The sequence below is a fragment of the Urocitellus parryii genome, chromosome 13 (assembly GCF_045843805.1).
Source record: "Urocitellus parryii isolate mUroPar1 chromosome 13, mUroPar1.hap1, whole genome shotgun sequence".
Classification (NCBI taxonomy): Eukaryota; Metazoa; Chordata; class Mammalia; order Rodentia; family Sciuridae; genus Urocitellus; species Urocitellus parryii.
This window is the reverse complement of record NC_135543.1, coordinates 43,755,588-43,765,840: the sequence shown is the minus strand read 5'-3', so window position 1 is coordinate 43,765,840 and position 10,253 is coordinate 43,755,588. Positions and strand designations below refer to the sequence as shown.

The 10,253-nt window shown below is 40.5% G+C and overlaps 1 protein-coding gene across 2 annotated transcripts; it reads right to left on the bottom strand.

The window, feature by feature from the left end:
- Positions 1 to 423: 423 nt before the first annotated feature.
- Positions 424 to 9,149, bottom strand: Aqp4 (aquaporin 4). Of its 2 annotated transcripts, none has more exons than XM_026388033.2 (5): positions 9,069 to 9,149; positions 5,658 to 6,072; positions 4,489 to 4,653; positions 4,138 to 4,218; positions 424 to 799 (listed from the first exon to the last, which is right to left on the bottom strand). In XM_026388033.2, exons 1-5 carry the CDS (start codon positions 9,098 to 9,100, stop codon positions 521 to 523), a joined length of 972 nt encoding a protein of 323 aa, XP_026243818.1. In that variant the 5' UTR covers positions 9,101 to 9,149; the 3' UTR covers positions 424 to 520. The 2 variants fall into 2 exon arrangements, with proteins under 2 accessions (XP_026243818.1, XP_026243819.1); XM_026388034.2 differs by lacking the exon at positions 9,069 to 9,149 and adding an exon at positions 8,030 to 8,091.
- Positions 9,150 to 10,253: the final 1,104 nt, after the last annotated feature.

Here is a 10,253-nt window from a genome sequence, read left to right as displayed (position 1 = left end):
AATATCCTTTTGCTGAGGTAGTTTATAAATAAGAGATTGCCCATAAAAAAAAAACAACTTGATGTATTTTATCTCAAGTGTGCATGACCCTGTGACATTCTACATTTTGTCATTATTCAACTCAATTTAATGGAATAAATTCAAGTGAGAATTGTCAATATCAAGTTCTGGTAAAGGAGAAATAATTTGATAGGTGTGTCTATATATTTTGTAAGGCAAGACTTAGCCCAATCTTGATATACATTTTAAATAGGTTATTAATGAAAGTTCAAAAAACTCTATACCTAGGTAAGCTAGATATATAGTTCCAAAAAGTCGTCTTTTTTTTGAAATTCACAATAGATTTCTTCCTTTCCTCCTTGGTAAATAACGAAATATTTATTGTTTAGACTGAGTAATATGACATGAAATAACAAATCTGCACATGTCTAATTTATAACAAATCTGTCTCCTTAATGGGTGGAAGGAAATCTGAGGACCGTTCTAAGGGTTCTCTTCTGCTTTCAGTGCTATCTTCTAGTCATACTGAAGACAATACCTCTCCAGATGGGTCTTTCCCTTTCTTCTCCTCTCCCCGGTCAATGTCAATCACATGTACCACTCCAGGTTTCAGAATCAAGTCCTCGGTCTCCACCTGACTCCTGTTGTCCTCCACTTCCATATAGCTTCCTTTTGTTTGCTGGGCAGCTTTGCTGAAGGCTTCCTTAAAACGACGTTTGAGTTCAACATCTGGACAGAAGACATATTCATAAAGACCACCAGCGAGGACAGCTCCTATTATTGGTCCAACCCAGTATATCTGGGGGAAAGAGGGAAAAGGATAGAGTGTGAGTAAAGAAAGCTTTTCTGTTGAACAACTCATGAGTACAGAATTCAGCTGGGTTAAATTAAAGAGAGAAAACGTGTCATACATAAAAATGAGGGGAATTTACAAGGAACAAAGAACATACGCCCAATCCACAATGGAAATTCATACATTATTAAATAACATTTGAACGGAAGACAAAATTTATTTCCTCTCTTGTCTTCCTTTCATTAATTGTATTTTCCCATCTTCTGATAATTGTTTAAATAAAAACACTAGGAATCGTTCAACTAAATTAGAAAAAAAAAAGGAATTTCTGGAGAGTACTTCTCTTATTTACTCAGTATTGCCCTCCTACTTTGGTTTTCCGCATAATCAAGATCATAGTACAGTTTAAATCTTTGGGGGCTTTAGTTATTCAGTAGAGCATGGCAAATAGAATCCCAGTTCTATCACTTAGTAATTTTGTGAGTGCTTACATCTGTGGCTTAATTTCTTATGCCTTAATTTCCTCATCTGCAAATCGGGGATTATACTAATATAGACATAATGTGAAGATTAAATGAAATAATCCTGATAAAGTATTTAATAGGTCCCAGCTTATAGTAACCAGCACCATCCTATGCTTCTTTGATAATTTAAAGATGTAGGCGACTATACTGGTTATGTTATTATTTTCCTCACATTCCTTACTTTTTCTCTTTAAAATCCAGCGATTTGATTTAATAAAAAACCCCATGGTTTATTCATTTCTCTTACTGTAGAGAGTTCTCCTTTCCATGGTGGCTTGGTGAATAGAGACTGTATTTATGGATGATAGCTAGTCACAGTCGAGCAATTTTGCAGAAATGCAGTAAATGAAGCTTTTATCATATCACTTATATGCCTTGAATAAACTAAGTTTTGAGTCTGAATGAACCACAACAATTGTTTCAGAGTACAGATATGTTGTAGGATATTAGAGGCACTTTCAACAGGTTCACTTAGAAAACAAATCCTGTTGGTTGAACCCTCTTTCTGAGCTGCTGTAATTGGCACTTTTCTTGTATCACCTCATTTAATTCTAACAGTAACATTTGAGATAGATTTTACTATTAATATCTGCATTTTATAGAGAAGACAACAGACAGTCTGAGAGGGTAAGAAACTTGCTGAAGATTTCAGGCTTAGCAAGTGGTTGAGCTATAATTTCAGGTCTAACTTCAAACCTCTCTTTTGAACCATTATACGGTTTTCTACTCTACAATACTTCTTTCACTTGAACAAAAATGTGATAAATGTTTCTTGCTTAAAACAGCCTCTGGAAATTAATCATTCTTAGCAGCCTCCTTGTAAAATCTAAAGAAAATTCAAGCTTTAAGCTGAGACTGAACACATGTTCTTAACAGGGAAACTGTTGCCTAGATTGACTAGAAGAACCAAGCTCCTTATCCTGAATGTGAAAAGCCTGTGGGTGACTTTATCTTCTACATGCCCTCTAAAGGAGAAATGAGAGACCTCCGCTCAATGTCTTTGCTCTTTGTTCCTTGGGCAAGATCTCATTAGATTAGTACCAGTTCAAGGCTCCAAATCCCACAGGAGAACAGGCAATGCTAAATAATTGCTACTGTTTCCCAAAACACCTATGAAGGGCACAGCTAGCTGCATGTTCTCAAAAGTAAACACATCTCAGTGCTAAGTCACTATTCCAAAATGAAGGAATATGTACTTTAAAGTGATTTTTTAAATTTCGCAGGTTTTTTTTGTGCAAAAAATATAGAAAATATGTAGAAGTATAAAGAAAACTAAAATTATGTTGTTATACAAAAATCCCAGTTTGTAATTTGATGGTATTTCTAGTCTACAAAAGTACCTTAAATTGATTTTAAATTTCACATAACCACTTCTATAAGTGGACATTCATTTTTAGTAAGATTGATGTCATAAAATAGCAAATCTTTTGAGATGGAAATGGAAATATCAGTGGCAAAATGACCAATCTTTTTTTTTTTAAAGGGGGGAGAGAGAGGGAGAGAGAGAGAGAGAGAGAGAGAGAGAGAGAGAGAGAGAGAGAGAGAGAGAGAATTATTTATTTTTTAGTTTTCGGTGGAACAACATCTTTTTATTTTTTTACATGTGGTGCTGAGGATCGAACCCAGTGCCCCACACATGCCAGGTGAGCACACTACCACCTGAGCCACATCCCTAGCCTGACCAATCTTAAAAATGGCATTGTTGGCCAAGTCTTTGCATGGTCATGTCCAAAATTCTGCTTTTGAACACTATCTCTCATATTGTTATTTAATATTACAAATTACTTTTTAAAACTCTGTACACTTTTTATAAAGCAAATACATGTAGCAACTGTGCAATATTTTCTTCTTTGCAATGTTACACCACAGTGGAGTGGGTGTGACTAGGTCAGTAACCACCATATGCATAAGATCAAAACCCAAATAACATATTCTGCTATATTCATGAATTTTTTTAAAAATGTAAAATAATATTGGCAACATATGAATGACAATAAATGTCTCAATTTAGGTTGGCTTACAAACGTCTCTATTTATATTGGTTATTCTGAGTCAATGTATGAATGGCTTTCATGAAGGCCTCATGACTCACTTACTGGATTTAAATTCCTTTGCTGTAAATTCCAATGGAAACAAATTTGATCATGGTATCTACATATGGAGCTCACAATTCTTTGGAACCATTGCCACCTCATTAATAAGTAGGTTAGACTTGAGATTGAAAAGCGTGCCTTTTCTGAGAGTCATTTATTTTTCCAGCTATGATTATGGTGATAATAGCATAAACATTTGTACCATTTATTCTGCACCATCTGTAGTTCAAGTGCTTCCAACTCGCATACTATTAATTGGGTTATGCTTTTGTAAACAAAAAAAAGGTAAATATTTTTGATAAGGATGGTGCTTTTAAATATTTCTTTCTTTTTAATTTTTCAAATAAATTTATTTGCTGTTATTTCTGGGAACGCTTTTCTTTCAATTATTTAAACACCATATTTATCACACCATTCTCATTCTAATTTGTTCCACATAGGCGACCTCCCTGTGCGGTGTATTCTGCTGCAGCCTGTCAGATACAGTGCTCAGACTAGCATTCAAAAGAAAGATTATTACTGCAAGCCCAGAAGAGATATAAGATGAGATGTTTTGCAGCAGATCTGTGCTAAACTTTCTTTAGTCTTTATGAAAGATGCAATAAAGCCAGAGTCAAAGTTGGGGGAAATGCAACAGAAACAAGTGAGTCAGATAATGAAAAAAGAAAGCCTCGTGGATAATTATCCTCAACTCTAAGAAGACAGGAATTGTACACATGATGGTTACCCAGTGGTTTTCCCAATTTCCCATGATAACTGCAGGTCCAAAGGATCGGGCTGGATTCATACTGGCACCAGTGTAATTGATCTATAGGAAAAAAAGAAAGCAGGGTCAGACATAGCTGAAAGAAGGCTGCAAGCAGGTGCAATTTGCTATATTATTTGTGGAGTCAGAAGAACTTCAAGATGTTAGCTACTACATCAACATTCTCATCACATAGTTGGCAAAAATGACCACCTAAAATGGACAAGGCAGGATTCTAAAGAGCTATAGCTGTAAAACACAACCTCTTTGGGCCAGCTCTAGTGTGAGGATAAATGAGATGGATCAATTATTTAAATGGACTTGGAAACTTACTGCAAATAAGTGTCCAATTGCAACAGAAAATCCAATTGCTAAAGCTATTGAACCAGTGACATCAGTCCGTTTGGAATCACAGCTGGCAAAAATAGTAAACACCAACTGAAATGTGATTATCAACTCCACCAGGAGACCGTGACCAGCAGTAAGATTTCCATGAACCTGAAGAGAGAAAAACATTTCATTGGAAGTGAAGCAAGAGTACATTTCTCTGACTACAAATCATTATGAAAGGCATGTTCTTTTCCGTATAGAAAATAATTGTTAATTTGAATCTTCTACCCCATCTCCAGTGGAGACCTCTGACCTTTCCCTCTTCCAAAAAGAAGGAATCAATTTACACTCATTTTGGGCTGTTGAAGATAATTACTTTTATAAAGACTAAGTAGGAGTTTGTGCTGAATTTTCTTTTCTACAAAGGAAGCTAAATGTGCCATTGCTGCACTTATTAAAGACTTTCATGAGAGACAATTTTATTAGCAATGATTAAATCCATTTATTAAGTTTAAATGAATTAATATATATCTCAATTAAACTTAAGGAGTGTGTGTGTATATAAAATCAACCTTGGTTCTGAGATAACAAATGCTATTCCTAATCAGTGAAGAACAAAACAAGGATCAGATGTCAATTTGCTTTTGTTTTTGTTTTTGGTACCAGGGATTGAACTCAGGGGCGCTCAACCACTTAGCCACATCCCCAGCCCTTTTTTTTTGTATTTTATTTAGAACAAAGTCTCATTGAGTTGTTTAGCGCCTCGCTTTTGCTGAGGCTGGCTTGGAACTCTCGATCCTCCTGCCACAGCCTCTCAAGGTGCTAGGATTACAGGTATGCGCCACTGTACCTGGCTCAATTTGTTTTTTTTAAGTGTGACCCTTCATGGAGATCATTTTAAATCTCATGAACATGAAATAAAATAATTTCTTCTGCAACCGAATAAACAAATAATTGTAAATGCCTGAAGATAAATATATAATCAGTACAGATATCTGGATAGAGAGAGAAGAAAAAACCCAAATCATGGTTGTGCTCCCTAGACTCGGCTATTTTCAAGTCATTCAAGAGCTATCAATTTTATGAATGTCTCTTGGCCATTAGGGTGTCATTCATCAGAGTCTGAAAGCACCGTGGAGTCCTAGTCTGCAAAGAAGAGTTTAAGAGACTACCGTGGTGACTCCCAGGCCTCCCACCACACTGGGAGGTGTGACCAGGTAGAGAATCCCCGCTCCAATGATGGCCCCCAGGCACTGGGCTGCGATGTAGAAGACGGACTTGGCGATACTGATCTTCCTGGTGCACACCATGGCCACGGTCACAGCAGGGTTGATGTGGCCACCGCTGATATGGCCAAAGCACTGCACCATGGTGGCAATGCTGAGTCCAAAGCAAAGGGAGATGAGAACCATGTCCACAGGTAAGGGCTTCTCGGCTCCACCCCAGTTGATGGTGGAGCCCAGGCTGAGCAGGACAAAAATCAGCATGGCCAGAAATTCCGCTGTGACTGCTTTCCAGAAAGCTTGAGTCCACACCCCCTTGAAAGCCACCATGATGCTCTCTCTTCTACACAGAGGTCCACACTTACTGAAAGGAAAAACAAACGGGAGTCAGAAGTCACCAAACCAGCCTTTCGGTTGGAGGAGTTTATAAATTTAGAGGTGAGGGGCAGGGCCCGTAGTCTTGCGGAGAGGGGCTGCCAACCTTTATTGGCAAACCAAGAAAGAATGCTTCTAGAAAATCTCTGTGATGGTCAAGTTCTCCTTATTCTAGTCTCCTTTGATTTAATGTTCAAATACTCTTCATTTGCATTATTCCTAGAAAGGAAACTGTCTAAATTCAAAGTTCCTTAAAAGGTTTTTTTTTTTTTTTGGTACTGGGAAGTGAACCCAGGGGGGTTATACCACTGAGCTACATCCTCAGCCTTTAATTTATTTTTTTTATTTTTTATTTTGAGACAGGGTTTTCAGGTTAGCCTTGGACTTGCTATCCTCCTATCTCCGCCTCCCACATTGCTTAAAATATTAAGAATAAAATAGTTAATTCCCTTAGACAAAATTTAAAATTTGTGCTACCTGTATGCTATTTATATTCTGAACATAAAGCAGAAAACCAGGCAAGTCTATTTTAGCTTTGTACTTTGTAGCTTCAAGATGACCTTTGGAGACGGGTTTGTAGAGCGGTCCCGCCTCCTCCTAGCAGGTGGATTTAGGGGAGGCCAGCTAGGGAGCCAGGACTGCCTAAGACCGTGTTTTGAGAGGTAAATTAGTGGAAGGAGAAGGTCTCAGTAAGGTGACTGGCATCGTGGTGCGAACAGACCAGGCCTGGCTGGGACAGGGACACTCCCTCCCTCCTCTTTCCTGCGCCAGGAGGGAGCCGGCTGCCAGCAGGAGGAGCCGGGGAGCCTGGAGTGGAGCCTGCCGAGGGACACTGTGCATGAGAACGTGACAACCCAGGCCCCAGGGGAGCCTGGATCGCCTCTCGCAGGGCGGGGTCGCGGCCAAGTGAACCTGCACACGCCTTGGGTCTGCAGGGACCGGTGCAGAGGCAAGGGGAAGTAGGGGGTGACGATGCTTTTGAAAGGTTAGGAGAGGACTGGCAGCCCCTCCTAGTGTTCCATGTCCCCCTCAGGTAACCCAAAGGGGCTCCTGGCGGCTGGGAACGCAGAAAGCTGCTCTCTGGTTACCTGGCTGCCCGCAGGGGGCAGAGCTCAGAGCTCAGGACTAGGAAAAGGGGGTGTGGCAGGGGACACCGGTCTTCGGAGCAGAAGGCTCTAAAGAAAGAATTTTTTTTTTTTCCTGGGGTCTTCTTGACATCCAGCCCTCTCTGGCAAAAAGTGTCAGAAGATACCCCTTTGGGAGGACAGTAACCTCAGTTACCCGGTTAGCTGACACATGTGCTCTTCTCCCTCACCTGTGATAACCATGAGAGCAAAAAAGTATAGGAAGCATTTAGCAAAGAATCTAACCACAGAGGACAGCAAAGGGTTAGGCAAAGATGCCCAGTACTTACAAGAGATTAGAACTTTTACAGCTTCTCCCCCTGATACATGGTGGGTTCCTAATATCTCCCCCCCATCACTTAGTGTCCCCAGGAGCCTGTGTTCTGTGAAGGCAGTAAGGAAATAGGCAGCAGATGGGGTTGGGGGGGGGGACTTTCCCTTCACCTTTAGCACCTCCCCTCAGCCTCTGATTTGATATGAGGCTTTGCTTCCAACTTGGAAAAAGAAACCCATTATCTGCCCAATTCTGGGTGGCAGGATAAAGGAAGGACTGACTTCAGAAAGGGAAGAGCCAGCCATACCCCAAGCGTCCCTTGCCCAGGTGAGTTCCTCTAAGTGAATCCTGTAATTATGAAAAAACCCTGCTGGGATGACACTGACATTACCCTCCCTAGAGGAAGAGAATGTCAGGAGATGAAAACAGCACTGGGGACGGGCCAGCGAGGGCACTCTAGGAGAGGCATGAAAGCTGTCCCACAGGGGGAGAAGCTCAGAGAACTCACAAACTGAAAAGGCAGTCGTGAGAGTCACGTTGGAACTCACCAGCAGCTGGATGACCAAGGGGCAAAGGTGCTACCCCAGGTGCTGTCCTGTGTGGCCGGACTGAATGGGAGAAAAGAAGGGGACAGAGCAGGAAGCGAAGGGAACTGGGTGAACAGGAAACAGTCCCTTTTCAACAGTGCAGGCCAGCACCCAGGAGAGGCGGTCCTGGAGAAGGCCAGCCTCCAGCCTCCAGCGACACCCCTTCACCCCTTGCTTCAGCCCCTCCAGGAGTTCTGTCCCTGCTCATGCACACACCTGTCTACCTCTCCAGGGACTTAATTTTAAAAACTCAGTGGCTTTTCCAGCTTCTAATTTTCATCAGCCAGAGAAATTAAAAAACGCCACACTCTAAGAACAAAACATATACTCCTTAAGGGTGCTTTCAGCCTTTTTTTAAAAACAGAAAAACAAAAACAAAAACAAAAATAACACCCCCCACCACCACCACAAATCTGATCTCCTTCTAGGCAGAGTAAGCAGCCTCCGTTGGCTGGGAACCCTAAGGTTCACTGGCATGTATGCACCTGTGGCCTTGCGAGGGCTCTCCAGTGTCACTCAAACCCCCTTTACGATCATTAATGTTCTCTTACAGGTTCACGCTCACTGGAAATGGATCAACACAATTTGCTTTGCTTCTTTTGCCCCAGAACAAAGAGGACTTGTTGATGTGACCGGGTGGTAGTGAACCGGACACATTACTCTCTAGTTGAATGCCCAGCCTCATCCGCTCCTGGACAGCTGAATCCCCGGGTAAGTAATTTTTCTGATGAAAAAAATACAGACAGATTTACCTCCAGAGAGTAATTTCTCCGTGCTCTCACAAAGCTTTCAGTGGAGAATTTGGCTAAAAGGCATCCCTTTTCTTCTACCTTCTCTCTCCTCCTCTTCTGATTTTGCTCAGTGCTCAGACTTAAAAGAACCACCCGTCTACCTTAGAGCTGCCTTCTAGATTCTACATAAGGAGGCACAGATATCTGCAACAAAAGAGTTTCATCTTTTGGCCCTGCACATTGTTGCCTTAAGGCAAAGAAGGACTTACCCCCACCGCCTTGCTGCGGGTCTGTCACTCATGCCTTCCCTGGCCAGAGTGCAGCTCTCATTGCCTGCCCCGCAGCTCTCAGTGTGCTAGGAGTCAGATTACGGCCACTTGTCTGATTGGGTTTTTGGAGTGTAGGGGTGGAAAGATTCTGCACCATGTGGCAATCGCTAAGTTATATTTGAACTTGAAATCAACTTCTCAGTACCTGATCACTATAGACACAGGAACGTTTCAGGAATGCAAAACATTTACTTACATCATGTTTCTTTAGCCAGTTATGGTTGCAAACAAAAAATTTCCCCAAACCTTTATTTGAAATCTTCCTGCCACAAAGAAATGCTGAAAATTTGTCTTGCTTGTTGTTATGTTGTAGTTGAATTTGGATACCTATCAGAAAATGGATTTGTATTTATCCAGGAGTTGAGATGAATTGCAATCTAGGTTTCTATGCATTTTTTTTAATTGAGTGTCAAATAGCCAATGAATTCTATTGGAAGTTTTTAATGTGAAAAGAAGCACAATATATAACTGTAACTCCATTTGTAACACAGGCAACATTGATTTAGATAATAAAAAAATAAGGCAAAATAGGAAATAATGAGACGGTTCCAGACTTCTCATCTGGATGCTATATTAATAATTTTGGGGTAAGAAGTAGCACATTTAAAAAATATAGAGACTGGATGGGGACAAAATGATGGAGGAATTGTAGGTAAATTCAATATTTGGAAACCAAGTATAAGGACTGACTATATAATTTGACGGTCCTGGTACAAAATGAATTGCAAGATTCTTTGCTCAAAAAATATGAAGGATTTCAAAATTGCAATAGCAGGACATTAACCAAAGTGTGGGACCCTTTTAATAGTGAGCCCAGTGCACAGGTCACATGCTCCTGAAAGTGACCCTGCCTAAGGAGCTTGAATTTTCAGAGGGTCCAACAATTAGCAGCACTTTTTTTTTTTTTTAAATTGACCTCAGGTGGATAGGACTGGATTAATCATAATGCTCAGTTCATGCTGTCATCATGGGTGTGTGTTTGGCTATCTTAACCAAAAATGTGATAATAACACATTTTTGGTTAAGATAGTAGATAATAGATGATATCTATAGGTTCCTTTGTCTCTTCACCTACCACCTCATTTCAAATTGGATTATTTTTTCCAGAATGAAGTATGATGAGGA